Below are 27,946 nucleotides of genomic sequence, written 5' to 3'. Positions count from 1 at the left end.
TCAATGTCCTGTTGTATCCTCCTTCTCAGCTCCTTGATTTACCCAACGTTGCACTCCTGTCACAGGGCTGGGCAGAGTACTTGTATGAAGCTGAAGGAAAGTTTACTGGGATTGCACTTGATAAGTTTATCAAAATCCTGAAGAGCTGGGAAAGGCCAAGGGATTTTAGAGATTGTTTCCACACCTTGGACAAGGCAGTAAAGCCACAATACAAATTTAAGATAATCACAAAAACAATGTGGTTAGAAAAAAATAATCTGAAAAGAGTGTGGTTTGAATGTGGCAGAGTCTTTCATTGAAACTTTGGTTGTTTGAAAAGGGAACTATACAGGTCTTGGGCAGTGGAAAGGCAGGCAGGATGAGACTGGGGTGGAGAAAAAACACCAGCACAGGCCTGATAGATCAGGCAGGTGGAGACACAAGAGACTGCAGATGCTGGAATCTGGAGCAAAAACCCACAGATGCTGCTCGACCTGCCAAGTCCCTCCAGCAGCTTGTTTTTTTGCTGATGGATCAGGCAGCCTGTTTCTGGGCTGTGACACCAAGTTTTGAGAGGAAAATAGGAAAAGTAATATAAACACACACAGGGCACTGAAGGCTGAGCTTCAAGTGGCAGGACACAGAAGGAAGTGAGGCCAAGGCAGAGGTCAGGAAGAGGATGAAGTGCAACTCAGTGCCTGTAGACCATAGTTTAGAAAGAGATGTTGCTCAGACTTAAAGTTGTACGACCCTTTAGTAAAGCTGCAGTATTTTCCCTTTTCCTTTTTTTAAGAAAACTGACCTCAGTGGCGGATGAGCTATGAAACCTTGGTAATCTTTCAGATGTAAAGAATGAATTAGAGACCAACAGCACCATCCAGTGCTGTGTGGGACTGCTGCAATGATTTCCCAGCAGCAGTGAACACGAGTGGAGAACGGAAGGTAATCAATGTCATCAACTGAATTCGTTAGTCAGGGAGATCCCATTCACTCTCACAAACAAAAAGTACACCTTGAGAGATGAAATATCTTTGTCTCCCTTGACTTGCCATCTCCTTTTGTTCCTCAACACCTTTTCACTCTGCCTTGCACTTCAACATTTTCTTTATTACCATTCCTCATGTTCTTTTACCACCCTTCTTGGCCTTTCTCCTAGGCTTGTCATTTATCTTTATTACTGCTTCTCTGCATCTTCCTCTGTTCAATCTTTTCTCTTTATCCCTTCTGCTGTTCCTCTGTCCTTTCCAGCTATCCCTGTGAACTGGATTTCTCATTTCCTCAGCTTAGCAGTACAATAATCACACCTTGCCACTATCATATTCATACTACCACTAAAATGAATCAGTTCTCTGCATTTGATGGTTAAATGTTAGTGTATCATTTTACACCAAAAATCCACAATGCAAAGAACAGGCTGGAGTCCAGGTGTCAGTGACTACATCCAGTCACTGAGATGCACTTACCAACCTCAAGTTACTGATTCCACAACACCAGCATTTATCAACACAACCATTCATAAATATGTTTTGCTGAAGGTTTTTTAAGTATTCACCACCCAGTGAGTAGCTTGATCTGTATGCCCGGATGTTCTACATGAGTTATGGGGATAAAAATTCTTTTGCAAATCACGTCGAGCGTTGGGAGCACTAAAACATGGGTTGTTTTAGATCAGCACATGCATGTGTGAACTTTCATTGAGATGAATGAAACCCTGCCACTGAAAGAACTGCACTGTTTGTCAGTGTAGTCCTTCAAAAGTTTCTGTTTACTATGATAGTCAAACTGAACCTTCCAAAGATTGGTGGGCATATGGATATAGACACCTCAGTCACGGGTTTGTTCCCAATTTACCAGAATGACAAATCCATAATGGCACAGTCAAAAAATAATACTTATGCAAGGGCATCAAAAGTTTATAGCTGAAACAAATGCTAAACAGAAAACTAAGAATCATTGAAATCAAATCCAAGTAGTGAGATCCAGTTAGAAAACTGGCCATATACAGTGTTGGTTACTGCAGGGGTAAAGAGTACAGGATATTGATTACCTCAGAACCTTGGGGGCATTTGTATTATTTTTGGAGAAATCAGAAAATCCATTGCTTCCAACTCATATTTAGAGTTCCTCCAATGGTTTATTTGGAAAATATACAACCTATTGTGGAACTGAACCACAGGCTATGAAGTCTAATGACTGCTGACATTCAATGCCTTGGTGCACACCCAGCAAATGGCAACTTGGGCAAGATAGAAATGACATGTATACGTGATAACTCAACAAGCATCATTAAAACCATGAAGGTTATAAGATTATACACACAGATATGGCACAGTCAAGTGTAAAACTATGATATGGATTGATTTTAAACATTTCTAATATTTGTAAGGTGTGATACTGTGAAACACACTGAAGGGATATGTTAATAGATACAGATGTGATACCAAATACAATAAAATGGCTGATAAAAGGTAATACACCGTTATGATGCAGACATGCTTGACATTTATAAACAAATGTACATTACATATTTGCAAGTGTAATTTGTACAGATGTAAAAGAGGTGCTTATTTTGTGTGTGTGTGTGTGTGTGTGTGTGTGTGTGTGTGTGTGTGAGAGTGAGTGAAGTGGGACAAGCATTCCACAAATAACACCAAGGTTTGATAGAAAGAGGTGAAATACACACAGATGCAACCCATACAGAAGTAATAAACAAATGCCATTTTTGCGTAAGATGTTTTACACAGGTTGAAATAATTCACACTGATACAGCACTCAGGACTAATGCACACAAAGGTGATATACAAGTATAATGCTCAATAATAAAACACACATCAATGTGACACAGTTAGTTTATAATAGACACAGGTGAGATGCACTCAGATGCGCTTCACATCAGTGTAATGCGCACAGGAGTAAACAAGTGTGATGATCTGGTCGCAAGCATATATTTATCTCAGTTTTAGTTCATTGGCATGGATTTGGCTATTGCACATTTAAATAGTCCTGGCTACGTTATAGTTCACAGTACTGGGTCAGTACTGCCCAAGTATCAGCCAAAGTATCACTTCTCAAAGTAAAACATGAGAGAGTCATACAAAGAACCGAAAGGACAGAAATACTCACTGATTGAAGGGTTCCCCAGTCCACCAAAGGCGCTGTTACTTAAGGATCTCAGACCAGTCAAACCACTTGGTCTATTAAATGGCTCTAAAAAAACAAACCAATATGTGTCCACAAGTTACACATTTGATCAAAATCATTTAAATTAAAAAAAAAATCTTAAAGTGGTTCTAAATGCAATGTAAAGTCATCCCCAGACTTAACCGAAGTCACATTACAGGAAATTAGAATGGCCACTTATGATCAGAGGAAATTATTGCTGATGACATCAGGTTAAGATAGAGACCAGATTTTGTTTAAGATGCTCCAGAAGAGAAGATTCACACTGATCTATTCTCAAGAAATGAAATGCCTCTTGAACCTTGGGCCAACTTATTTTCAATTTTCTCTACAGTATGGAATGAATGTCTGGTATCCAAATCATACCCTTATTATAAAGGTTTCTTTCCTCACACTGCGGAAAGATTTTCTCAGTGCACGTGCTATAAAAATTACCAGCCCAATTCTAATTCTCAATCAGAGGGAAACCCTTTCCCCCTTGGGTAAGTCTCACTAACTCCCAATGATGTCATATGTATAGTTTTAACAAAGGCACTGAACAAGTCAGCATGAATGATTTAAAAAAGGGTGTTAAAGGATTCATGTAATAGATTTATGAAGAAAGCAAACCCATTAATGTTGTTTGCCTTCAAGAGCTGCTTTAAACCCTGGTATGATTTACACAATTGTTATAAAACCAACATGTGGAAATAAAATGCCATTGAACCATCCTGAACTGAGCTGGCAGAGAATTTGATATGGATTTCTGCACAGTTACACACAGGTATTCAGTCTCTGCTACTGTAGAAAGGTGGAGAGAGCTAGGCTCTTGGACACGGTGGATAGCAATGACATGCAAGGTTTCTAAATGTTGTGCATAGGATGGACCAATCAAGATACTGTGACCTGGAATTTCCTAGAAAGTTTTGAAGCAGGAGCAGCATCAAATCATTTTGTTCATGAAGGAAATTTAAATACATCACTTTATGAAAATTACTGACTGTGTATACCACTTTCAAGCCCTCTGTCCCCTCCTTGCGAAAAAAAAAGCTCGTGAATTTTGAGGAGTTAAGAATGTTCCAACATAGTTTTATAACTCCAGAAATCAATTTCATCCCAACTCCCCCGGTACGATAGTAACAAACATTCCCAAAGGCACACAGCAACTGCCTGTGTTTTCAGCATTGATTTTTAGAATATCATCGGTGTGTCATGCAACAATTTATTTGTTGCTATTGGTAATGGTAGCCAAGGGTTTATTGCTTGTATTGAACGAACTTCCTTTAAAACCACCTTCACTAACTGACTCAGCTACTCCATGTTGTACCTTCCACATTCTGACCATCTGGGTAAGGAAATTCCCTACAGAATTCCTCTTAATAGACCATTGCACATTTTATGCTCCATCTTTTGAGCTCCACGAAACCACCTCTACTTCTTCCCTGTTAATCTTCTTCATAATATTAAACCTGACTTCCATTTTTTTCCCTCAGTTTTACCTTTTAAAGAGAAAAGAGGCTTGTTCTGTCCCCTTCCCCAAGCTGCACACTGCTGTTGTTGGTTGCTCAAGGGGAATGTGCTGAGATGATATACTCCTGCACAAAACATTCCTTCGTATGCACTACGCACCTTTGGCCAATGTGACTGGTGACCCCAAGTGGCAACTTGAGAGGCACTTAAGGTGCAAGAACTGAGGCCACCAAAGTCCTCACCAGCTGTGGACAGTGCCGTGCTCATGGTGGATTTTGACAGTTGCTTAGGTGCGAACTTCACAACTTCATCACAGCCCCTCTGATAGAATGCATTCTATGGAGTCCTCGTCTCTCAAAGGATAAAAGTGCCTCCACAGACTGATATGACTCAGCATGTATCATTGGTACAATCCCACCAAGCAGACATTTCGCTTTCCCTCATCTCCTTATTCCAAAATCATAAGTGCAAGGAAATTTCCAATAGATTTAAAGTGGCAAACAAAACCCTTCAGCCATAGCCTAAACCTACGTGAAAGAATGTAATCGCAAGAAAACCCATGCTTCCTGTTCACAAAAGTGTAAATATAGCATGTAAGTGTCATTTGGACAGGCACAGGAACAGGCAAGGAATGGAGGGAATATAGACCATGGGCAGGCAGGTGGGATTAACTTGGATTGGCAACACAGTCGGCACAGACATCATGGGCCAAAGGGCCTGTTCCTGAGCTGTACTGTTCTATGTTCTACATGGGAGCTAAGTTGTATCGGTTCAGTTACATTGAGAAGACAAAAAACAGATTGGGGGAGGATTTTGGAGAACATTTCTGCTCGATCCACAAACCTGACCCTGAGCTTCTGATCACCTATCACATTCATTCCCTCTCCTGCTCCCACTTGGACCTTGGCCTTTTACTGTTCCAATGGAGCTCAACACAAAGTTACAGAACAGCACTTCTCTTACAGGGTACATGGGATTGCTCTGTCAGCCAGCATAGACTCAATGGGCCAAAATGGCCACTTTCTGTGTCGTAAGTGAATAAGAAATATGGAATAAAAAGTTGCCACATTCTGGTTTGCTGTGGTGGATCAAATGCAGCTGGCACAGAATGAAGCCCTGCATGATCTGCTGTATTTGGTCAAACCAAATGAACCCTTTTTGGTTCCAGTACAGGGCAAAGTTGACATGCATGCCATAAAGCAAAGTAGGCGCAGTCAATGGCACCCTGCAGCAGGGTTTATTGCTTGTGTTGAGCAAACTTCCTTTAAAACCGCCTTCAATAACTGTGCTCTGTGGCTGCTGGCCATGAGCAAGAGGGAAGTGAATTCTCTTGGCCCTTTCCAAGCACACAGCCTCACTGACAAGACAAGTGTGAGATACTGAGAATATCTTCAAGCTCTTATCAGAAGGAGCCCAGCACATAAACATTTATTGCCACAGTCACCTTGACATCTGTTGCAAAACAAAGTCTTCCCCGATTGGAGGTGCAGTAAGTGACAGATTGCAGTGAAGAGATATTTATCAAAGTGCAATCCTGTCGCATCATGCTCCTCACTGATGAATATGGGCTCCTGGTGACAATCCTTCTCCTCCACCCACAGTGCCTCTGCCCCATCTCCCAGTCATACTCTGTTCTGAGTAAGACCCTTATATAACACACCATGTCTGATCACAATTGGTTTGTATATTAGTCTTGGCCACCAAAATGTTCTTCAACCTCTGTCACCCTGCAGATCCTGGCACCTTGAATCAATGACAGAATCACCAGATACTTGCAAGATTTTAGCCAGGAGAAATCAACCAGTACCTCGCCTTTATGTTATGGATGGGATCTTCAAATAGCATTGATGAGAAAATGCGGGAAAGGCTTCATGTTCCTGAACATGTGATTGGTTGGGTGAGGTTAAGAGATGGTGTCAGATGAACCACTGAGGTCAAAGCAGCAGTGCTAATGACAAGCAAGAGACGTGTGCTGTTGACACCATGAACTCCTTGCTCCGCATAGTGGGCAATTGCTGTGCCATGCTAACACCCTCAGCCCCCTAGGGTCAGTGCCTGCCTGTGTTTGCGGTCACCACCATGAAGCACTAAAGGTACATGAGGCATTCACAAAATAGCAACAACCCAAATTAACTGATCTAGACATAACGTTATGCACTATCCCTTCATTACTTTTAGAGGAGCATTAGGAACATATGCTTTACGTATTTAAGGTGATGGCATTCTCATGAGAAATTGAAGTCTTTGTTATTGGTATAATTTAATTCTTTTTAAGTCATGGAGACGTACAGCACAGAAACAGGCCCTTCGGCCCATCATGTCCATGCCGTCTATCTACACTAATTCCATTTCCCCTCATTCGGACCGTACCCTTCCATGCCTTGCCTATGTAGGTGCCTGTCTAAATGGTTCTTAAACAGCAATTGCATCTGATTCCACCACCACCTGCGGTAGTAAGTTCCAGGTATCAACCACTCTCTGTGTAAAAAAAAACTTACCTCAGATACCGTTTACTGTAGCGGAGACCCTGTGCACAAGTCTTAACTGAACATTACTACGCAATGGCCAAGTACAACTTCAGCTCCTAATTTTCTCCCTCCATCACACCTCACTCCTTCCACCACAACTATCAGCACAGTAAGTTGTTATCCTGGTGAGTCCTGAAGGAGATGCACTGAAAACTAAACTCCCAAATCCCCACCTGACACTCCTGACCACATAGGGCGGCAGGAAGTCCAGGCCTATTGCCTCCCCATAGAAACAGATGCCAAGTAAACCAGATTCTCCCTGGTGCAGTAGAAGACTGTCTCAAATATCTTCAATGAAACTTCAGCAGGTGGTTCCCACTGCCACCTCTTGTCTGGGGACTAAGAACAGGGCACCGATAACCATGAGAAGCAGTGTGAGCAGCCACTGGAACAAGGAACTTGTACAAGGCCGAGGTTTTATGAAGACAAACTGCTCTGGAGCCGTAAACTGCTCAATTCCATCTTCTCCCTCCATCTGGATACATACAAGATCATGTATACAATGGTGTCTCATTGTGAACTCGTACCGTGCTTAGCTGGACTGATCGTATGATTTGGCTCCCCCAGATAAGAATCTAACATGTGGCTCAGCTCTGATTTTGGACTCCCTTGATTTTTTGAATCAAACAAATTAAAGTTAAAAGGGTGACCGCCTCAATGGGGTGACTAAGTGACCGCCTTGGTCACCCCATCAATACCCAACATATACCAATGTAAGGGGACCTTTCCCCGAGCCACGATATTGATAACCAAACTCCTCTCCCACCCACCACAACCCCTCTACATATCTTGACATCTCTTCAAATGACTTCATAAGTCATAACCTGGTTTAAAAGTCACTGCTGTTATGCAGGGTAATAAAGTGGCATTGCACATAGCAAGGTCCCTCACACAACAGATGAGATACTCATCAGATAACACATTCTTGGTAATAAAGACAGAAAATACTGGAAACATTCAGCAGATCAGAGAGCATCTGTGGGAAGAGAAACAGAGTTAATGTTTCAAGTCAAAGACCCTTTAACATTAACTCTGTTTCTCTTCCCACAGATACAGTCTGACAGGCTGAGTGTTTCCAGCATTTTCTGTTTTGATTTTAGATTTCCAGCATCTGCAGCTTTTTTGATTTTCATAATCCATTCTTGGTGAAGGTGAAGAATTCCCTCGTGGAGGGGAAAAATGGGATCTTCTTTGTACAGAGTCACGACAATACCTCCTGCATTGTGCTGTTCTTTCAATTATTCATTGGAGTGAACAACGCCAGTATTATTTATCATATTACCAAACATAATGGAACTATGATGCTTTGCTAACATTAAGCTTCTGCTTTGGATTTTAGTCCAGCTGCTTCAATGTTGGCTGTCAATGTTAAAGTCAAACAAGAGTACTGGAAGCCATCTGCATTCACTCCTCAAATATCCAGACCCAACCACTTCAATGAACTGAATATGTGGATGTAATACAACCAGCAACTAATGCTCTTCCATGTGCTGCTGGCAATCAAAGACTAAATTCTCCCCCAACATCGGATCGGTGATTGACAACCTTCTAAAATAATTATATTTCCAACAGGTCACATGGTCCAGCAACCTTATTCAATTGCCCTCAATTCTGAATCTACTGACATAGATTAGGAATCAGTCCACCAATGCAGAAGGACACTTGATAGAATAAACGGAGTATTCTGAAATCTCTAAATGATTAGCCAGGAACACATGATAATCAATGATGAGGAAGGAAACTTGGCCTATCTTAATAATTCCATCGAAGTTGCACATTAAAAGTCCAACCTTCAATGTAAACCAGTGCACTTAGAGAATCATAACTTGATGTGCATCATTGTGACAAATAACCCATTAGTATTTTGGTTCCTTCCTGGAACACCAGTGAAACAATACAAAGAGGGTAAATGAAAAGAAGTGTCTCACTCAGATTTGTCAAGTACTCCAAGCTCAGCCTCTAGAAGTACCTCTGCGCTTAAAAGGGAGAGTCTCTTAATGGGGGGGGGGGGGGGGGCTGGGGAGTGGGGCTTGCATGAAGTATGAGGGCCGAACAGCCTTTAAACACCACTGGTTATGCCATGCAAAGACAGGTATTCCTCAAAATGCTGGTTCCCTGCAGGAAAGCCAATGAGGTGAAGGGAGTAGATAACAGGCATTGAGTGAAAGGACTAATATCTGTTTCAGGTGTAGGCACTGGGCATCTCTTCACTGCCTGTACTCACACTGCAAGAGGAAAGTGTCAGAACACACACAAACACTGTCCTGTTCCCCCATTATTGGATGACCTTGTGCCTTTGCCAACAAATTATTTACAGGATTTAGAAGCGTTATTATATTTACTTTTATGACGTTTCAAAAATCCCCCAGATCACAGCTATGAGGTGGCGATGCAGACATCGAGCACGATGAGTTCAGCAGCGTCACCAGCAGGCACTTCAGCAATACTGCCACCATCAGATTAAATTATTCAAGAAACTCTCACATTTTTTTTCACGAAAGAACCTTTTTTAAAAGATTTGGGTGCTGCCAGCAGGACTAGCTTTTAATGCCCACTCCTAATTACCCACAAGAAGTTTGTGGGAAGTTAGTTTTCCTGAACCTTGCACCGTTGCAGGCCGTGTGGTTAAGGTACTCACTCAGTGATGTTGGCTCAACAAGTCCAACTGATGACGAGGGAGTAGCAATAAACTCCCGAGTCAGAATGGCGTGTGACTCGAAGGCGATGATGCTCTGATGGCTTTGCCCTTTCTTGCAGTAGAGACCACTGCTTGAGAGGCCCCGTCAAATTGTTGCAAAATCTTGTAGATGGTACACACTGCAGCCATGTGCTCCTTTGTTTGGTGTTTGGGATGGATGGATTTGGTGCTGATCAAGCAGGCCGATTTTGCTGAATGGTGTCAAGCTACAGAAGATGTACTCATCTATACACATAGAGTGCATTCCTTCACCTTCCTGACTTGTACCCTCTAGATGTTGGAAAGGTTTTGGGTTGTCATGAGTTGAGTCATTTGTCACAAGATCCCAGCCCTTGACAAGCTCGTGGCTTCAGATGTTGTCTGGACGATCTAGTTGGGTTACTGGACAATGACGACTTCACTGATGCTGGGGCATTATGTGACAGATGTAATTCGAAGGTGGCTTCCCTGACACATATGTTTTGGTCCTATCCCCTTTTGGAAAAATATTTTTAACATTCTTTCATCTGTATTGAATATTGATTTACAACCTGATCCTATTACTGCAATTTTTGGGTTACCAATGATGGAATCTCGCCGTTTATCTGCTTCTGCTTGTCGTATGATCGCTTTGTCACATTAATGGCCAAGTGATCCATTTTGTTCAATTGGAAGGATCCAATGCCTCCCACCACTTTTCAGTGGTTTTCTCAAACTATATCATGTTTAAACTTAGAAAAAATTAGGAATGGTACTGTTGATCCTTCGCTTAAATTTGAGGAAGTTTGGAGTCCATTTATTCAATATTTCCATATGATATAAGCTGACCTTTTTCAGATCCCTTTCAATAACCCTTGAATACAGAGGAGCGGAATTGATGATATAGTAATGTTTCTTTTTCTTTTTAATTGAAGAAATATCAGTCCAGTTTTTTTTTGAAGTTTTTGGGTTTTTTTTGGTTTATTATCAATTTTTTTTTGATTTGGGGGTTCTTCCTTCATATAATTAAATTTCATTTCTTTTCAATCTTTTCTTTTGTATTTGTTCACTTAATAACAGAACGGGAGGTTGAGATTACTTTTTTTTACTCCTTGTGATTATATATTTTAACTGTTATGATTGCTATCCTGATCGCTTTGCACCATATGTATAATTACTAATGTTAATATATATTTTGTACTAATTTGAAAATTAATGAAAAGATTGAAAAAGAAAAGAAAGATGCTGGGGCATTTATGACAGTGATAGTGTTGAACACCAAGGGAAGGTTGGAAGCCACCACTTCCTCCCACTAAGGTGGCATGAACCTTACTTATCATTTAGCAACCTAAGTCTGAATGTTGCCCAGGTCTTGCTGCAAAGAGGGAGAGACTGCTTTGGTATAATAAGAGGGTGCAATTGAACAATTTGCATTCTCAGCAAACATCCCCACTTCTGATCTTGTGATGGAGAGATAATCATTCATGAAGTAGCTGAAGGTGGCTGAAACTCCTGGGTTGAGACGACTGACCTCCAACAACCACAACCGTCTTCCAATGCAGAGTTTTGTTCTCAACGCCCATTGGCTTCAGTTTTATTGGGGCTGCTCAATGCCATACTCATGTCAGATGTTGCTGTGATGTCAAGAACAGTCATTCCACCCTTAATCTTTCCTCAGCTCTGGAATTCAGCTTTGTTCTGTGTTTGGAGAAAGGCCGTGATGATGAATGGGGCTGAGTGGTCCAGGCAGATCATCAGTGAGCAGGTCACTGGAGAGTAACTATCACTTGATAGGACTGTTAGCGGCCTAGTCCATCAGCTGCCAGGCTCTGCTATTGATGAGGATGCTTGTGGACCCTCTTCCTCCCATTCACTGTCCCATCATTGGTGGGGGATGTGCATTTGACCATGGATTGTGAGGGGCGGGGGGGGGGGTGGTGGTGTCACTTCACTCTGCCTATTACATGGTGCTTTGCAATTTAGGACACATCGAGTCCTCTGTTGTAGCTTGACCAGGACGACCTGCATCATTTCCAGGTCCCTTTGCTGCTCCTGCTGGTGTCCTGCTCTCCTCATTGCACTTGGGTTCACTGCATGCTTTAACGATGAAGTCAGGGATTTGTTTGTTTGTTGGGACCTTGGCGTCACTGGCAAGGCTAAAGTTTAGAGTCCACCCATAACTGTGCTAGAGATAGTGGTAGTGAGCCACTTTCTTAAGCTGGTGTAGTCCTTCTGGTTGAGGTATTCTCACAATGCTGTTGTGTAGGGTATTCCAGGATTTAGACTCGGCAAAGTGGAAGGCAAGGCGATATAGTTCCAGGTCAGGAATGGTGTGTGGCTCGGAGCGGAACCTGCAACTGGTGGTGTTCCCATGAAGCTCTCATCACTGTTGGCAGTCGAGATCGCGGGCTCGGGAGGTGCTATCAGAGAAGCGGGGAATATTTCATCGTGCTTCCGACATGCCTTGCAGACGGTGGAAAGGGTTTCAGATGTCAGGAAGTGAGCATCTCCCGACAGGATACCCAGTCTTTCACCTTCTCGTTTGGAATTTACTTGGCTGGTTCAGTTGAGCTTTCTCGTCAATTGTGACCTTTTATTATGATTATGTGCAGGTGCCTGGTGATGTCAATGCCATTGAATATTTTGGTTAGACTTTCCTTTGTCAGAGATGGTCAGTTTGTGGGTTCTGAGGTTACAAACTGTGGGGAAACACAATTCTGCTGCTGCTAATGGTCCACAGAACATCAGAGATACTCAGTGTTGAATTGCTAGTTCTCTTATGAAGCTATCCCATATATCATGATGATAGTGCTCCACCATGTGCTGGAGCATGGTCTCAGTATCTCACCCGAGGTTCTCGGAGATATTGATTTTCTTGTTGCCATGGAGATACTCAGGATAACGGCATGGTCTTCCTAGGCCAGAACAGCTCCACTCTAAACCATGGGATTTGCAACTATGTGAGTCTCCATTTAACCTTTCACACTTCCCTGCTCCAAAGGAAACTTGCAGGAAATGGGGAGTAATCTCTGAACACCTCAGGGAGCAAATCAGGCAAAAGTATCAAGTAACATTCAGAAAATAGTGTTATTTCAACGCGCTTTGCTTACTACTTCTAACAGTATTGCAGTGGGGGATAGTGGCGTTCTGACACAGCCATCCCTCATCCAGTCACTGGATAAAGAGTCACAAGAGACTGCAGATACTGGCAACTGGAGCAAAATAAAACAAACTGCTGCAGGAATTCAGCGGCTCAGGCAACATCTGTGCAGGCAAAGGGATAGTAGACATTTTGGGTCAAGGCCCTGCATCAGGACTGAGAATGTACAGGGGAGATAGCCAGTATGAAGAGGTGAGGGGGAGGGGTGAGAAAGGAGCTGGCAAGCAATAGGTAGGTTACATGATAAAGAATGCCTTTTCCCTTTCTAATTGACTGTCGAAAGCATTGCTCTGTGGTAGGAAGGCCACTTGGTGGGACAAAGTCACGTGATACAACCTTCAGCATGACAGACTGTGAAGAGTTGACAAATCTAGACTGCTGTGCTTTCTGCACCAGTTCCATAGTACCCCTCAGGCTTGTCTACTCAAAAAGCTCCATCCAGCATGAACGACGCTCTTGATCGACACCTCACCCACCATCTTAAATATTCCCTCCTCTGCTGTTCCGGTGCAGTGCTGCAGTGTGTACCGTAACCAAAACGCACTGCAATTACTCACCCAGACTACTCCACAGCACCTCCCAAACCCATAACCTCTACCAACAAGATGGACAAGGTGCATGGGAACACCACCACCTACAGGTTCCCCGCCAACTTGCACACCATCCTGATTGGGCCATTTATTGCTGTTTCTTTATCATCACTGGATCCAAACACCTTGGAACTCTCGACCCAACACCATTATGGGAATATCTTTGCTAGATAAGGCCGCAGTGGTTTCGAGGTGTCAGCTCACTGCCACTTTCTCAGGGGCAATTAGGGATGTGTAAGATATTGCTAGCAATCTCCGCATTCTGTAAAATGACTGAGGAAAGCAAATGTCACTGGGCAGCCAGCTGAAATTTTCTCAAAATTGCCAAGGACTTTCTTCTAACTTTAAAAGAAAGAATACTTTAAGCCATAAGAAAACCTCCGCCAACCCTTTCACCTGCATCCCCACCCCACACTCCCTCCAGATGCCTCATTCCTTGTGAAACGCTTGTCGAAATGCTTGTTGCAATTGTCAAAGCAGCAACACCAGCTGACAAAACCATGGTCTCAACAGCGCCATCACCTGACACTCCATGCCACTGCATGCCATCATCACAGATGATTGAATCCCTGATCTCACCTTGCCACACCACCATTTTTCAATATAAACATGGGCAAATCACAATGATGGAATATCTAGCAAGGTTCATTCTGCAATTTTATGACCGGGTGTATATAAATATTTTTCGAGCTGTCATGGGAGGGCTGAGGTACATGAAAATAGATTTTTAAAATGTCATTTTCTTTCTGTAACAGTGTAAGTCAATTTATCTAACTTTGTGGGTTGCTGTCCACTGATGAGCAATTCATAGAAGGGTGTATTTAAATGCGATCTGAGATTTTCATGGAACCATACCCTTAAATAGTGAATTATTATTTTACAATATACATTCAGCAAGACCCACAGAACCAGCTGCACCAAATGTGGACCTTTTAACCTGATGCACACTTTGGCGGAACAGGCATTACTTCATTTGCTAACTTGCTGGGAATTGCTTCTGTCAGTGAACTGGTTACCCAAGAGTTCCCCACGGACTGGCCGTGCCATGATTACCTAAGTGAGCAGCCGGACTCAGGAAGCTGTTGTGATGAGGCGAAGGTCCAAAGGGATTTCCAGTCGGATGTGTGGTGCCTACAAACAAACAGCATAGTTAGCCTTCTGCCGAGTTCCTCCAGGGAAGCACTTGCACTTAAACCTTTCAAACTGCATCATTCTGCAACTTGGCTTGTAGAACCACTTTGTGAAATAAAGCACAGCGTAAACTGTCGCTTCCCGAAGATGTAATGGAAATCGAGTGCATTGCATTATAGTTACCTCTAAGCACAATCTACATTATCTAATAACAAGCTGTGAGTTTAATTGCAGGATCGATCCAAGAGAACAGAAGAAATAGAAATAGGAGTGGGCTTTATGGCTTCTCACTGCTCCACTTGTTAATAAGATCATAGTTGATCTGACTGTGGGTTCAGTTCCACTTCTTACTTATTCCCTGGAATTCTTGACTCCCTTAAAAAACCTTTCTATCTCAGCCTTGACTATATTCAATGACTTGGCCCCCAAAGATCCACAATTCTCCCTGAGAAGAAATTTCTCCTTGTCTTCATCTTAAATGGTTGACCCCTTGTTTGAAACTGAATCCCTTGGTTCTAAATTTCCCTACGAGTGTATTCACCCAGTAAGATCTTATCTTACATTTCAAATCTTTGGCAAGTACAGGCCCAACCTCCTCAACCTTTTCTCATAAGACTAGCTCTCTATCATGGGAATCGGCCTAGTGAACCTTCGTTACCCTGCCTCTAATACAAGCATATCCATCCTTAAATGAAGAGATCAAAGCTACACAGTACTCTATGAGTGGTCTCACCAATGCCCATACGGTTGCAGCAAGACTTCCATACTTTTATGCTCTATCTCTGTTGCTATAAACACCAACGTTCCACTTGCATTCCTAACTACTTGTTGTATCTGCGTCCAGGATAGTAGAGTATCCCACCTTCCCTTTGGGAACATTTTTGTGGAAATCATCTGCTTGCCTGTGTAATCCATTTTGACAAAAAGGCACTTGGTCATTAAAGGGAATGAGAAGTGGCCGACAAACGGCAGACAGAGAAACAGAGCGAAACAGATTTCAATGCAGGGAGCAGTAAAGACAGACAGATAGTTTCAAAAGATGATGGAGAAAAAGGGAGAGCAGACAGACAGACCAAGAAAAAGGAAAGAGATAAGCACAGCTTCATGAGTTTTGCTCCAAAATATTGGGGTTTTGAGACTCCTTTCTGATAGTCTTTACCAAAGGATGAGCAGAGGTGTATTTTAGTCTTTAACATGCTTATGAAAAAGCCCACGGTAGTACCAGAAGATACCGGGGAAACGAAGGCAAGTTGACGGGAAAAGAACAGCCATGATTCAAAGGCAGTCTTGTCTACTTTTTAAGAGGAAAACATGTATTTATTTAAACACCTTCCGATATCTCAGAACATCCCAAAACACGATCCAAAAAATAACTTTTGAAGTGCAGTCACCATTGTAATTTTTCTTTGCTTAACCTACCTTACCAGTCAAGTATTCAGCCCATTTGTTGTTGATACCAACTGTGAGTTTGGGTGGGAGCACTCTTATTACGTGGGAGGTTGCGGGGTCAAGCACCAATTACCACGCTCAGTTGGCAGTCTAGCAAACGTTAGGGTATGCAATGATGTAGGGAGTGTGATAATGTTGGAAGTGGTGACTTGTGGACGAAGCATTGAAATGAAGACCCAACTATTTTCTTATATAACTGTTGCTAGTTGGAGCAACGAGGGAAGTTAACCTTCTGGCCTGCCCAAATTTATCCCTATAAACAGATTCTTTGTGTGTGCAAGTTGGCTGCAGCACTTTATACAGCGATGATTTCATTTCAAAAGTATTTGGCTGTGATGCTGTTTAATATGCTCTATAAATATAAGGTTTTCTTTACAGATGTAGGCATGTCAAAAAGTGAATAGTTTTAAATGTAACAATATAGTTAGAAATATCCTTGGAAGGAGTGGTATCTTTTTACTTGTAAGTACGGGTTAGGAAGTTAGGAAGTTGTGGGCATGCTATGTTGGCGCCGGAAACATGGCGACACTTGCAGGCTGCCCCCAGAACTCTCTACGCAAAACATGCATTTTACTGTGTGTTCCGATATACATGTGACTAATGAAGGTATCTCATCTTAACTGTTCGCTGCACGGGATCAGACCGGAGAATTCAAGGGAATGCACTCTGTGCTGAATGCCCATGGTGCCATCTAGTGGTAATTGCACAGATAACAGGACTGTTGGTGTTGCAGGGAACTTGCAGGCCACACAGAAACAGCAGACACTGGCAGCTTGTGATCTCTGAGAAGACAATTACACAATTAACAGCTCTTCCTTACCAGCAGTGGAGAAGAGGGTTGCAGGGCGAGCCAGCTCATGGGGGTGGTGGATAGCTCCGAACATGTTGGGACCTGGTGGTCTGCTCAGGAATTCGGGTTTCAAGCCGAAGTCGAGTTTGTGTGGATCTGACTGTATCTGTTGCTGCAAGAGGCAAACAAAACTGGCTGTTACACTTCTCCTTGTTCAGTCTTCCTTTCAAAAGCCTTCCCCATCTGTAATGTCAGTACCAATGGGAAGAGTGACAGGTGCAATTTGAACAAATTCTTGCACACAAATTTTTAAAGAATATTCACAAACAACAGTTCACTCACTACTAACTCATGTGTACCATCTAACCTTAATTCAAAGTTGCTTAAATCATCTAATTTTTAAGTAATAAAGCCCATTTTACTTTAATTCTAGTTAATTCAACACACAGGGCCTCCCCAGCTTACAAACACCCAATTTACGTATGGCCCCATATACAAACGAGTGTTTGGGAGGCTGGCAGGACGGATTTGCCGGCTGCTGCAGGGCTGCAGGCATCTTCTGCTGTGTGGGAACTTGGTTCTTGCCTGCATTTTGGGTTACAAACAGTTCACAGAAACGGAACCCTGCCGTAACCTGTATTTTATTTTTACAAAGAGAACACTTTGAATTGTCAGAAGCAGAGTCCAAGGAGGGGTTCACTTCCCATGGAGGGGTGTGGGGAAGCACAGCTGTGGGTCTGGAATCAGAGGCCAGACCAAGTAAGGTAAACAGGTTTCCTTCCCTAAAGTACAGAAACATCTTTGGGTTTTTAGGATAATTCAGTAATCACCTGGTTAGTAATGCTGATGGTAGCTCCTTATTCCAGAATCCAAGTAGTACTTGAACTCATGTCTCTGGATCATCAGCTCAGACCAATCTCTAAAAGCATCTAAACACTATAGTCCTATATTGGGATGAGGCTCTAACTGCACAGCATTAAACTGAAAGTGGGCACAGGATAATTTTCTTTGTGTCGTTTTCTTTCCACCTTAAGAGGACTGTAATTTGTTTATCGTTTTCTTTGGTTGGAACCTGTAGTGCTCACAGTTTTCCACTACTGGGGGTCTTGGTGCAATGTCCAAGTCTGACACAGTTGAATTCCTAGACACTAATTGCCAGCATTGTGAATCACTAGCATGGTTGAGTGTAAGCAAGCATTGGGGTTAGGGAGAGAAAGACCATTATTAGAGTGAGATCAAACTTTTCCCAATTTAAACACTATTTGTGCACTCCAAATGCAGAATAAATCTAACCTGCAATGCGCCTGAACCTAAGTACATGATGCCTTACTGTAACTGTGCCTGATTTCCCATATTAATGATTCCAGAATCTCAGTGAGAAATTAGTCTAGTGTTATGATGAGTTCCTTCTATAAATTCATGGCCACTACAGACTGGGTCGAGATGATCCAAGCTCATTTCATACAATTCCCTGTGGCCCACAAGCATCGGCCTAGACTGGGATTCCTGTGATGTTCAGCAGTGGGAAGTGGGAGAGAAGTAATGAAACATTTGATCAAATGCAGCAGGGAGTGTGGAGGTAAAGAACATAAAGAATGAGTATTACACAGCGTGTTTGGAATTTCCTGACAATGGACCACAAATTATTGCCTTCCAGTGTCCTCCCAGCAAATCCCAATACACCATTGGAAGAAAGCTCTGAAACAACTGGGTAAGTGTTACTACATAAAAGTATAATTACAACAATAAAAAGATACACAAAGGAAGGAGATGGACAATGACACCATTGCAGGAGAGCCATTAGAATTACGTTGGCTTTGTAAGTTGCTTGACTTGTGTGGTTTAGAACATTCACTCCTCCCAATGGCATGAGTGGTAAGTACAAGGTGATTAAGGTAGCACTCATAAGGGAATTTACAACCATGAAATCCTGAGTGAGTACTGACCTTGACTTTCTGCTGATGATGGTATATCTGCCACGCTATGTGAACATGCATGGCACACCACTTGCCAGGCTTCTGTAGAAGAAAAATTAAACATTTATTTCAGCTTCCTTTATAACAACTCCAAAAGTGTAAATTTTGGCTCAGACCTCCAACAGAGAGGTCCATACCCATAGACTCCTTTGATTCTCCTCCATAAATCATAATATTTAAAAATCCATTCTAATAGCTGCTAATGTTGGTTGCTACTGTTACGCAATACAATCTGCCCACTGCATATAAACTCAACAAAACTCTAGGTTACACACTGTGAACCCATGAACCTTTTAAAATGGAGTGGACATCATCTGACTACATCATCAACCAAATCACTTATGTCCTAATTGGCCCACTTCCAGTCAGCCTTCCTATTGCAACTTGTTGACATTCCCATTCCACAGATTCCCCCCATTTTGCTCATAAACATCCTGATCCAGGTTTCAATTCCTTTAACCACACCTCCACCTCCCTTCCATAAGTACTGAACAGCACTCACTCATGTTTTGAAAATACTTGAGAAATCTCATTCAAATTTCTTTAAAGAAATGCAAATTACAATCGAGTGAATTACTGCCCTGCCATGAAACCACATGCCCCTCCCTAACTATCGAGACCAAGTGCAACAATCAGTTCTTTTCTTTAGGGTGTGATGTAACCTGATGTGCAATTCTAGCATAAATCACATCAGACACAAAGTGAGCGACTCAGTGGGCGAAGTGGCCGGCTGAATTTCTGGACCGTCACGAAATGAGCTGAAAATAGTCATTGTCACACTTCACTCCGTTTTCAATCACTGAATTCTGAAGTAAACAGGGCTTCGTGATCTAATTTCCAGCAATAATTTCTCAATCATTCACTTATCTTTCACTCCCAGAGGGGACAAACAGACGGATTATAATTCCAGAGGAAAGACTCTTACCCTCAGCATTGGTCTGAATGGATCTGTCAACTGCAAATAAAGAGTGACAGCTCGGTTACACGCTTGTCAGTCAAAGCATAACAATAATTGCAATTTTTATTACTTCGTTAGTCAGTAATTTAAAATGTTAACATTTTACTTTTAGATGAAACATTATTAGAAAATATAATCATCAAATTTTTATACAATTGTCTGACCTTCTGTTCTTCGTTATTAATTTTAGGTATGGAGAACTCTTCAGGCATATCTCCATTGGATTGGATCCTTTTTGAATGCCAAAAACAATTCTAAAATGTGACCCTCTTCTCTACTAAAATCTGATTGAACAGAAAAACTGAGCTTTTAACTCATTTTATTTTACTTCCCTATGTTTAGAAGTATTTTGGTAAATACAGCACATTGGGAAGAGGTCCTGTTCAAAATAAAACTCAGCTGCGTTAAACCAGATTAGTTTGAATTAGCAGTAAATGTTCAATTAAACGTTTATTGTTACCTCTCCCAGCCCCTCTCCTTTCAGGGTCACAGCCTAACTTACTGGTGCTGGTTTGTTTGAACGCAAGTTGAGAATAAATATTCGACTACTCTTAGCTTACCATACAAGATGGTCGACTTAAATGCCCTAGCACATTGTACTTTTTTATTTCTATTCTCTGCCAGACTCCCCTATCGGATACTTCAACTTTTGTCAGGACTATTTTCCTGACATTATCCTACATTTGTCCTTCTCCAGACTGAACACATTCCCTTCATAAACTAAAAAAAATCAACATTAAATCAACATTATTTCTTTACAGAGCTGCTAAAAGGGCAGGAGATTACTCACCCCAAATATGCAGAAGAGGCAAAAAGAGGTTAACATTTCAAAAAGGCAGACATTAGTTCCCACCCCACCTTCATCTCATCACCTTCAGTTTTAATTATTTACATTATATCAACTTGCATGCCTCAATTTTTACTACAGGAGAGTGGGCCAGGTTTCCCAGTGACAAGGTATGAGCAGATGCTTCTAGCCAAACTCCAACCTTTCCTAACTCCCTGTGACCTTTCCACCCTCCCTCCCCTTCCCTGTTGCAGCCCACCATCAAAGACCTTCCAACAAGGGCTCCCAATCTTGCCAAATGTACGAGAGAGAAAACAATTCGGAATGAGGTGGTTCAGGTTACCAGTCTTAATGAGTTCACTAGTTAGGGCAACCTTTAACACCTCCACCTCCCTGTAAATATCAAGGTCAGTGTTTCTGCAGTGACGAGCAACTGTTCATGTTTGTGCTTTCTAATGCTGTACTATTTCTGTGTCTCTATTCAAATTAGTGAAACAAACAAATTAAACAAACTTTCCACATTCTTTTCTAATTTATACGTCATTGAAAATAACAAACAATGAAGGAGTACTGAAAAACAAGGGTATTTGGTGAAAATTACTTATTTTATCATTCTGTTTTCTGTGGATAATGGTCAGATACTGAAAGGCCTGGATAGAGTGGACATTTCCATCAGTCTAGGGACCGAGGGCACAGCCTCAGAATAAAGGAACGTCCCTTTAAAACTGAGATGAGGAGGAATTTCTTCAGCCAGAGAGTGGTGAATCTGTGGCATTCATTGCCACACAGGGCAGTGGAGACCAAATCATTGGATGTACTTAAGGCAGAGTTTGATTGGTTCTTGATTGGTAAGGAGGCCAAGTGTTATGGGGAGAAGGTGGGAAAATGGGATTTTAAAAAAATCAGCCATGATTGAATGCTGGAGCAGACTCGATGGGCCGAATGGCCTAATTCTGCTCCTATATCTTGTGGTCTTATGGATAAACATACTTACCAAATTAAGGCACCGTGTGAATCATTAAGTGTTTTTATTTATTATACGATGATAAATAGCACACAGTTTGATGTCATGAACAGAATTCTTCACTATACACCTCAACATATAACACAACAGGACCTTTCTCTACAAACATGGACCTTGTAAACAGAACACCACTCAGTGTAACCTAGCCTAACTCTTTTCATGTGTGCTGGATCAAACTTCAAAAGCAGAGATTGTTAAGTGCAAATTTTACACACACCATGACTTCTCTCTCTCCAAAATTAGAAACTGGACTTAAAAGTTTCCAGGATTTCCTCTGCCCTGTATCTGTCATTGTAGTGGGCTTCAGTTCAAGTTCCTTCCAAAAACGCAAAGGCATCCTCATCAGCTTAACTGTCTACCAAGAGATCAACGACCAGGGAGTTCGAAAACAAAAATAATTTGCATTTATATAGGACCTCTAATGTAGCAAAAATGTCCCAAGGTACTTCATAGGAGAGTTATTGTATTAAGTACGACTCCAAGCCACATATTAAAGCGGATGCTCAGGGAATTCTGGAGCCCTGGTCCTAGGTTGCTGAAGGTACGCCTGTCAGTGGTGAGTGATTACAACTGGGGATATACAAGAGACCAGATCTGGAGGAAGGTGGAGTCTAAGAAGGTTGTGGAGGTGGAGATACCGAGATAGGGGAGAGGAGGAGAAGGCTACCGAGATAGGGGAGAGGAGGAGAAGGCTACCGAGATAGGGGAGAGGAGGAGAAGGCTACCGAGATAGGGGAGAGGAGGAGAAGGCTACCGAGATAGGGGAGAGGAGGAGAAGGCTACCGAGATAGGGGAGAGGAGGAGAAGGCTACCGAGATAGGGGAGAGGAGGAGAAGGCTACCGGGATAGGGGAGAGGAGGAGAAGGCTACCGGGATAGGGGAGAGGAGGAGAAGGCTACCGAGATAGGGGAGAGGAGGAGAAGGCTACCGAGATAGGGGAGAGGAGGAGAAGGCTACCGAGATAGGGGAGAGGAGGAGAAGGCTACCGAGATAGGGGAGAGGAAGAGAAGGCTACCGAGATAGGGGAGAGGAGGAGAAGGCTACCGAGATAGGGGAGAGGAGGAGAAGGCTACCGAGATAGGGGAGAGGAGGAGAAGGCTACCGAGATAGGGGAGAGGAGGAGAAGGCTACCGAGATAGGGGAGAGGAGGAGAAGGCTACCGAGATAGGGGAGAGGAGGAGAAGGCTACCGAGATAGGGGAGAGGAGGAGAAGGCTACCGAGATAGGGGAGAGGAGGAGAAGGCTACCGAGATAGGGGAGAGGAGGAGAAGGCTACCGAGATAGGGGAGAGGAGGAGAAGGCTACCGAGATAGGGGAGAGGAGGAGAAGGTTACCGAGATAGGGGAGAGGAGGAGAAGGCTACCGAGATAGGGGTGAGGAGGAGAAGGCTACCGAGATAGGGGAGAGGAGGAGAAGGTTACCGAGATAGGGGAGAGGAGGAGAAGGTTACCGAGATAGGGGAGAGGTGGAGAAGGTTACCGAGATAGGGAAGAGCTGTGGCCGTAGTGGGATCTGAAAAGAAGGATAAGTTTAAAACCAAGGTGTTGCTGGACTGAAGATCAACGTAGGTCAGAGAACATAGGAGGTAATGGATAGATGGAGGTAACAGCTCTTTGAATAAGCTCAAGTTGCCAAAATAAAGGCAGCCTATTTTAATGGTTTATTAAAATAAAAACATTCTTCACTGAGTGAAAGAAAACCCTACTAATGGCCTATCAACAGTGCACGTCATCATATGCACCTCTTTCACTTAACTCAAGTCTCCCACTGTTCTCATTTTCTTCTGTTTGCCAATATTAAGACTGCTGCAGCTAAATATTTGGAAATGAACTGATGTGTATGTGTACCACTGGGGTAATACCAGTTTAACCTTTCATGTGCTGATTTAGAGAGCAAGAAATCAAATCCCATGTGTCACAACACTGTAGAGGGAAATCTAAAAGCTCAGCATTGTCATCCATGGGTAGATTGATACTGGTATCACAGCTGCTGAGTGCACCGATTGAAATTTATTCAGAATCATTACATTTCACAACCTCATCTTAATTCGCAAAACATGAAATGTAACTACTGCAGAAATCCTTTGTCCTCAGACAGCATCAAGCATTGCCTTGTCAAGTATTACATATCTTGGATATTTACAGGCACCCTGTACACCACCAAGAGCAATACTCAGGTCTCAGATGACCAGTTTCTCCTCTAATTGAGTGATACTGTCAAATCCCACGCCATGTGTCCTTCTGCACCTTCTGAGCAAGATTCTATAATGAGTGCTAATTAGTGCAGAATATTAAACAGTGCAGTCAATTGGGAAAAGAACCCATACCTTATTTAGATGATAATTCGTATGTAGGATCAGAAAATTCCAACATTTGTTTTATAAGTCATCTCCCAAACCCAACTACCCGGCATCCCTTCAACCCTGTCCCTAGCAAGTCTCGAATGAAACAAAGTCTTGAGTGAAGGCAGAATACTAATGAAGCCAGTGCCCAAGTTGTAACATTGAAAGACAGTATAAGGACTTCATTCAAGTTGTGGATCTATTATGACGTGCACCTGACCACAACTATTCAGCAGTATGGGTGTACACCTGTCACATACAGGGACTTGACATTAACTTCCTCACCTCTACAAAAGAAGAAAATACAACACTGAAAGCAGCCATTTGGCCCATCATGCCCATGCTACTGCCACTTCTTCTGATGGAATTACTCAATCCTACTTTTATGCCCTTTGCTCAGACCTATTTACTTTCTTGATTTTCCAATACCAATGGAATCATGCAACCTTACAGTGAGGAAGGTGGACATTCTGCCAACTGTGCTTCAGCTTACATCTGGACAGAACTTTCCAATTGGCCCCAGTCCTTTGCCCATTCCTTGTGGCTTTGCAAAGTCTCTCCCGCTTATCTAATTCCCTCTTGAAAATTATAACTGAATCTGCTTCCAATTCTTTTTCAGGCTGAGCATTTCATAACAGTATAAATGTTCTTGTATGTTGTATTCCTGCTCCTAATTCATTTTTATTCTAAGTTTATTATTCAGTTTTATTCTAACTTTGGTAATTTTGCCTGGAGTCTTGCATTCCTTATCATTTCTGCAGGTCTAACAACTCTCAGGTCACTTCACTGGTTGGAAAGTAAATGGATGCAATTAACACTTAAAGTAAATATTTGCAATCCCACCACAGACAATTTACTGGTTTAATCAAAGATTTAAAACCTATCTTAACAGCATGACAATATGGCAGAAAGGAGAAACAAGTTATCCAAGGTTACTGCACTTATAAAAAATGGATTATGAAGACATAGCTTTTATAGAAATCAGGCAACAAATACCCTGGGGTCTTTCTGCAGGAGGGTATGGGGAACAGCTCCAGGCCTTCCTGCCACATCAATGGGATTGGAGGTCTGTGGAGGAAGATAGAAAAGCCTATTAAAGTGGAAGATCAGAAAACCATTTCTGACAGCTCTCTGGAGCAGGTGAAATGTTTAATTTAGACTTGCAACTGTAGGAGAACAAAGTGCCATTTTCTGAGGAGGAAACAGCACCTTATTCCTGCTCATTCCTGGCACCTTTTATTCACTTTTAACCTGTGTGGGAACTATTGGACTCTCCTCCTATTTTGGAGGTTGTGTAAACATCATACCAATCATTCATCTTCAGTCCACTGCCTTAGAAAACTTGCAAAATTGAGACAAGGAGTACTAATGTTAATAAAAGTAACAATTCCCATTTAATTCACCAAGAATACCATTAAGGAACAGTACAGCACAGGAACAGGCCCTTCAGCCCACTGTGTCTGTGCCAACCATGTACACTGTCAACACACCATCAACAATGTGTATTGATCCCACTTTTAGAAAAAGCTCCTACAATTGCTTGAACTCCAAATATTTTCCCGTTGCTACCCTTTGGTTTTCCTGTCAGAACCTGTCCAAATAATGTCAAATTATGGGGACACAGCCACCATTTTCTCTTCACTTTATCCTGACTTGGGTAAATGACTGAATCTGAGCAGTTCTTCAACTGCCACATTGACCTTATTTTCTTGCAGGCTTGGGCAAACTATGAACCAACCCTTTCTTTGGTTTCATATCTGCTTGCACCATTAAAATGAGTGTGATATAGCTGCAGACTCATAGCCAAATGGAATTACCTTTGGAACTGCCCAGACTCTCTTCATGTTGGATTTTCAAAATCTGCACTATCTTTAAATACGGATCCCAATATTAGAAACACAGTGGGAAAACACACTGACAAACCCACTCACCATTCATTTGAATGTGGTGACATTTCCCACTGTTTACTGAGAGACCGCAAGAGAATTCATGTCGGGAGTTCAATAAAATGGATTAAAATGGTGGATGAGGAACTCTGTTTCTGTAGTTTACTGTACATTTAACCTCTAACTATTTAAAGTTAGACTGTAATACCTATAGAATAAAAGCTGCTTGTAAGAAATGCACTATTCCTGATCAGATTGCTGGAATGTATCTGGAATATTTGCTTGTGCAACATGAAGTCCACCAAAAAATGAAATTAACCCTCAAGAAGGTAAATCCCAGGAATTATTCTAACTAAACAGACTAAAATTGAATTGTTCTAATTACATTTATCAATTTTGTTACGGCAATCATGGAGACACAAGAGATTCTGCAGATGCTGGAATCTGGAGCAACGCACACAAAATGCTGGAGGAACTCAGCAGGTCACCTTTCCCCTTTTCACCTGGACTCACCTGTCACCTGCCAGCCTGTGCTCCTCCCCCTCCCCCGACCTTCTTATTCTGGCCTCTACCCTCTTCCTCTCCAGTCTCGATGAAGGGTCTCGATGCGAAACGTTGACTGTTTATTGCCCTCCATAGATGCTGCCTGACCAGTTGAGTTCCTCCAGTATTTTGTGTGTGATGACAATCATGGTAATGCTTTTACAGAATTGGGCAGTACTCGATGAATTCAGATAATGAATTCCTCAGCTAACAACCTTTACATATGGAAGTGTAAATATGAGTTTCATTATTGCTCAGGCTTCTCAGTTGTTTTAACAATTTCCAAAATGTCTTTAAAAAATTGAAACTAGAAGCAATCAGGTGTCAATATTGTACTGGAATCAAAAAATGAGGGATGTTTTTAAAAATTGATGGGTCATAATAAAATTGAGAATAAAAAGTGATTGCTCAGAAAAGCCACTCAGAAAAATAACTGATAACAGCCGTAGAAATGTTAAGCTTTTAGGAAGGTGTGTACAAGGTGTGACATTTATATAAAGAGAGATTTTGTGGTCTTAACATCTTTTACGCCTAGAATCACAAAATCACCCTTCATTTAGCTGGGATTCTGCACCAATGTGGGTCACCCATCACGCCATGGTTACTGGAAGCATTATTCCACAGTGTAACAACTGAAGAAGCATTTTTGTGGGACAATTTTCTGAAAAGAAAAGATACTTCACTGTGTATTCCAGCTGACTTGGTAAAACTCGGAAAATTACTAGATGCATAAAGTAACATATCCCCACGATAAAATAAAGATGATCCTTGAATCATTCTTCAAATAAAATAGTTTATAAGATATAAATCAAAAATAAATATTCTGTTTCTTTTCAAATAGATCACATTGAGACATGTTAAGATCTGAACTGAATGTGGCTGTTACATTTCTGGCCTTTTTACAACACATTTCACCTAAAAAGCTGACTAACTGCTGAACAGTGTTTCTTCAGAAGCAAGATCCTTAACTGTCATCAGGCTGTGAATGGAACATGAGACGCATCTAACCATTACCCTTTCATTGAGGAATGTATTGGGAAGTACAGAGGCTATGCATCACATCCTCCACTTTCCTGTTTGAGTCAGGACTGACCGGTTCTCATGCAACGTCATCCACCTGCAATATTAGCTCAGCTTCTCTGTCTCCGCAGATGCCGCATGGCCTGATGGACATTTCAGCATTTTTGGCTGTTATTTCATTATCTGTAGGATCCACCACATCCTTTCCCCCTAAAATACCAGCACCTGAATAAAACTAGTAGTCCTATCTATTGACAAGTATGTACAGTAATTACATAACAGAGTAAGAGAATAACTGATAACTGATCCATTACTTACACTGCTTCAAAACAGCATTGGCTTTTAAATCTCAATGTGCATTCTGATGGCTTATAGGCCGAGTGGCTGTGCTGTACTGCTCGAAATTCCCTGATTCTCCAGTGTTCAGGGATAATAACCTCCCCCCTCCACCTGCTGCCGTCATTCCCCGACCACAAATCCCCCCTTCACCGTCACCACA

General features: G+C 42.1%; 1 protein-coding gene across 11 annotated transcripts in view; it reads right to left on the bottom strand.

The window, feature by feature from the left end:
- auts2a (activator of transcription and developmental regulator AUTS2 a) overlaps window positions 1-27,946 on the bottom strand; it is a 940,688-nt gene that overhangs the window by 10,855 nt on the left and 901,887 nt on the right. For 10 of the 11 annotated variants that reach the window (XM_052035563.1, XM_052035562.1, XM_052035566.1 and 7 more), the window contains 6 exons: window positions 24,995-25,066; window positions 19,814-19,843; window positions 18,859-18,930; window positions 16,943-17,084; window positions 14,596-14,673; window positions 3,103-3,186 (listed from right to left, as the gene is read on the bottom strand). In XM_052035563.1, the coding sequence (XP_051891523.1) occupies window positions 3,103-3,186; window positions 14,596-14,673; window positions 16,943-17,084; window positions 18,859-18,930; window positions 19,814-19,843; window positions 24,995-25,066 (478 nt within the window). The remainder of the gene's footprint in view (window positions 1-3,102; window positions 3,187-14,595; window positions 14,674-16,942; window positions 17,085-18,858; window positions 18,931-19,813; window positions 19,844-24,994; window positions 25,067-27,946) is intronic. The other variant, XM_052035568.1, reaches the window with a different exon arrangement.

Source organism: Pristis pectinata, chromosome 21 (assembly GCF_009764475.1).
Source record: "Pristis pectinata isolate sPriPec2 chromosome 21, sPriPec2.1.pri, whole genome shotgun sequence".
Taxonomy (NCBI): domain Eukaryota; kingdom Metazoa; phylum Chordata; class Chondrichthyes; order Rhinopristiformes; family Pristidae; genus Pristis; species Pristis pectinata.
This window is presented reverse-complemented; position numbering and strand designations above follow the sequence as displayed.